The 3147-nt window shown below is 42.5% G+C and overlaps 1 protein-coding gene across 1 annotated transcript; it reads left to right on the forward strand.

Moving 5' to 3' along the window:
- Positions 1-1875: 1875 nt before the first annotated feature.
- On the forward strand, positions 1876-2820 carry LOC138092979 (olfactory receptor 6B9-like). Its single transcript, XM_068989061.1, has one exon. It carries the CDS (start codon positions 1876-1878, stop codon positions 2818-2820), a length of 945 nt encoding a protein of 314 aa, XP_068845162.1.
- The last annotated feature ends 327 nt before the right edge of the window (positions 2821-3147 follow it).

Consider the following 3147-nt stretch of genomic DNA (forward strand, 5'->3'; position numbering starts at 1 on the left):
CTTTATGGATGAATGTGATATTTAGTGGAGATATATATTCATTTACATACTTTTCAAGAGATAAACCTGTGGTAACCTCTTTCCTTAGCCACAGATTAAAGTAATTGGGCTACCTCATGAACGACTCTTCCTTCCAGCCTTGCAAGGTGGCCTATCCTTGTATTGTATTCATGTATGCTCTGGCCTCCCTTTTCCTTACCCCTCTAGGTAGAGCTTGCCACAATGGCTGACAGAGACTCTGACCTACCACGTGACCTGATACAAACGATCATATCCAGTGTTCTCAGATAGGGTGGATATATTTAACACGAAAGTACCCTGGGTATGTGGGCTTCCCTGGTGGCTCAGATGGTAAAGAATCTGCCTGCAAGGTAGGAGACCTGGGTTTGTTCCCTGGGTTGGGAAGATCCCTTGGAAGAAGGCATGGCAACCCACTCCAGTATGCATGCCTGGAGAATCCTCAGGGATAGAGGAGCCTGGTGAGCTACAGTCCATGGGGTCGCAAAGAGTTGGACATAACTGACTAACTAAGCACAGCACACACCCTCGGTACGCAAGATGGACATAGGTCCAAAGATGTGTAGCCTGATAGGCACTGCCTCCTGCTTAAAGGGATTAATTCACTTGTTAATACATATTTGATAATATTTATGTTTTCCAGTCACTATTCTAGGCATTGGGTTCATAGTCTTGAAGGACAGTCTTTTTTTCCCAGTTCTTTTGAGATATAATCAACATATAACATTGTGTAAGATTAAGCAGTATAATTGATGACTTCATACACATATATATTATGAAAAACTTACCACAACAAGATTAGTTAACACCTCTATTATGTAACATAATTTTGATTTCTTTGTGTGTGATGAGAACATATAAGATCTATTCTTTTGGCAACTTGCAAGTATATAATGCAGCATTAATAACAGTAGTCACCAGGCTATACAATAGAATCCCAGAGCTTATTCATCATATAACCAGAATATTAAACCCTTTGACAAATATCTCCCTGAGTTTTGAAAGATATAGTGCAAAGGAGAGAAATCTCAATGCATGAGAAGGTTGTGCATTGGAAGAAAATGTTGCTGAAGTATTTCACTCTGCTTTGGTGGGGTTATCTCCTAGATGGAATCTTAAATCAACAGATAAAAATGGGGAAAGGGCATAAAAAGAAGAGGGATGAGTACATGTAAAATGCAAGAGTGATTACAGTGTGCTTGAGGAGCAGAACTATTTGAGTATATCTCAAGCATGGAAACAATTTAGAGGGTGCCAAGAGAGAGGCTGGAGAAATACGTAGGGGTCAAAATAGGAACTTTTATCTAAGAGCAATGGAGAGTCATTAATGGATTGTCCAAGAGTTATCATCTTTTTTAATTTCCACAGACTCTACTCCGAAGAAATGGTGGTGGATCAAAGGACTACAGGCAATAGATCAGCCCAATATTAAACCCTGGAGCTTTTTCTGACATTATCCTAAACTTTTCTTCCGGCAGTAAAAGTGTCTTTGTGCTGTGGCTTTCTAATGAAATTGAGATATGAAATCAGCAAGTGAGAGACCATTGGTTCATGTTCATGGACAAAGGAGTAAGGAATCACATGGAGAGGGATATTAAAATATTTCATCAGGTGAGTGAGAGTAAGGGATGGGAGTGCACTTTGATTGCAGGAGTTTTTCATAACAAACACATGACTTTTTTTTTTTTTTTGATGGAAATGTATGCTTCCCATTGGAAGATTACTTCATACTGACAGAGGTTATTTTATGAATCTCATTCTCAGGAAGACTGATTTGCTAACATACTGGTCTCCTCTCCAATGTCATAGTCACCTTCATTATTTGTGATGACTTCCTGCCTCTCAGAGCTCTTTGTCATGCTGGGGAGAAACATCACTCTGGTGAGTGAGTTCATCCTGGTGGGCTTCCCCACTGCCCCCTGGCTGCAGGTCCTGCTCTTCTCCCTCTTCCTTGTGGTCTACTTGCTGGTGGTAGTAGAGAATCTTGTCATCATGCTCACTATCTGGGTCACTGGCTCCCTCCATAAGCCCATGTATTATTTCCTGAGTAGCCTGTCCTTCCTGGAGGTCTGGTATGTGTCTGTCACAGTCCCCAAGATGCTGGATGGATTCCTCCTGCAGAGACGGCACATCTCCTTCACAGGCTGCATGACCCAGCTGTACTTCTTTATCTCGCTTGCCTGCACGGAGTGTGTACTTCTGGCAGCCATGGCCTATGACCGCTATGTGGCCATCTGCCACCCTCTCAGATACCCAGCCATCATGACCACAGGTTACTGTGTGCAGCTGGTGGCTTTCTCTTATATGACTGGTTTCATGATCACTGTGATCAAGGTCTATTTTATTTCACATGTCACTTTCTGTGGCTCCAATGTCATGAACCACTTTTTCTGTGACATCTCACCAATCCTCAAACTGGCCTGCAAAGACATGTCCACAGCTGAGCTCGTGGACTTTGCTTTGGCTATTGTCATTCTTGTCTTCCCTCTCACCACTACCATCCTCTCCTATGTCTACATTGTCTCCACCATTCTGTGTATACCCTGCACCCAGGGAAGGAGGAAGGCCTTCTCCACCTGTGCATCCCACCTCACGGTAGTCATAATTTATTACACAGCCATGATTTTCATGTATGTTCGGCCCAGAGCTATTGCTTCATTTAATTCCAACAAACTAGTTTCGGCTGTGTATGCAGTCCTCACGCCCATGCTAAATCCATTCATCTACTGTCTGAGGAACCAGGAAGTCAAGAATGCTATCAAAAAGACAGTGGGTGTTGGCCAGTGCTTCCTGCTCAGCTGAGGCCTGCTGCCTTGAGGAGGAGACTGTTCCAGACAGGAGGTCATTCCCATGACACATATCGTTCTATGTTTTTAGCTTGCTCTATAGATAAGAAATCTTTAAAAAAACTAACCACAGCAAGGCAAATGTTTCAAAAATCTTAAAAGTAGAAACCACATATTTGAAATGTGTACTTTGAACAATTAGTCTGGATTCTGACTTAAAGCCTAGATGACTAGATGCAGTTGTACAACTGAAGTATGTCAACTCACTTGCCACTGCAGAACCTACCACCAGATGCAGCTTAATTGTCACTTGTCACTCACTGAGAGGGTTTTGGTATGAGTC

Source organism: Capricornis sumatraensis, chromosome 16 (assembly GCF_032405125.1).
Source record: "Capricornis sumatraensis isolate serow.1 chromosome 16, serow.2, whole genome shotgun sequence".
NCBI classification, from domain to species: Eukaryota; Metazoa; Chordata; class Mammalia; order Artiodactyla; family Bovidae; genus Capricornis; species Capricornis sumatraensis.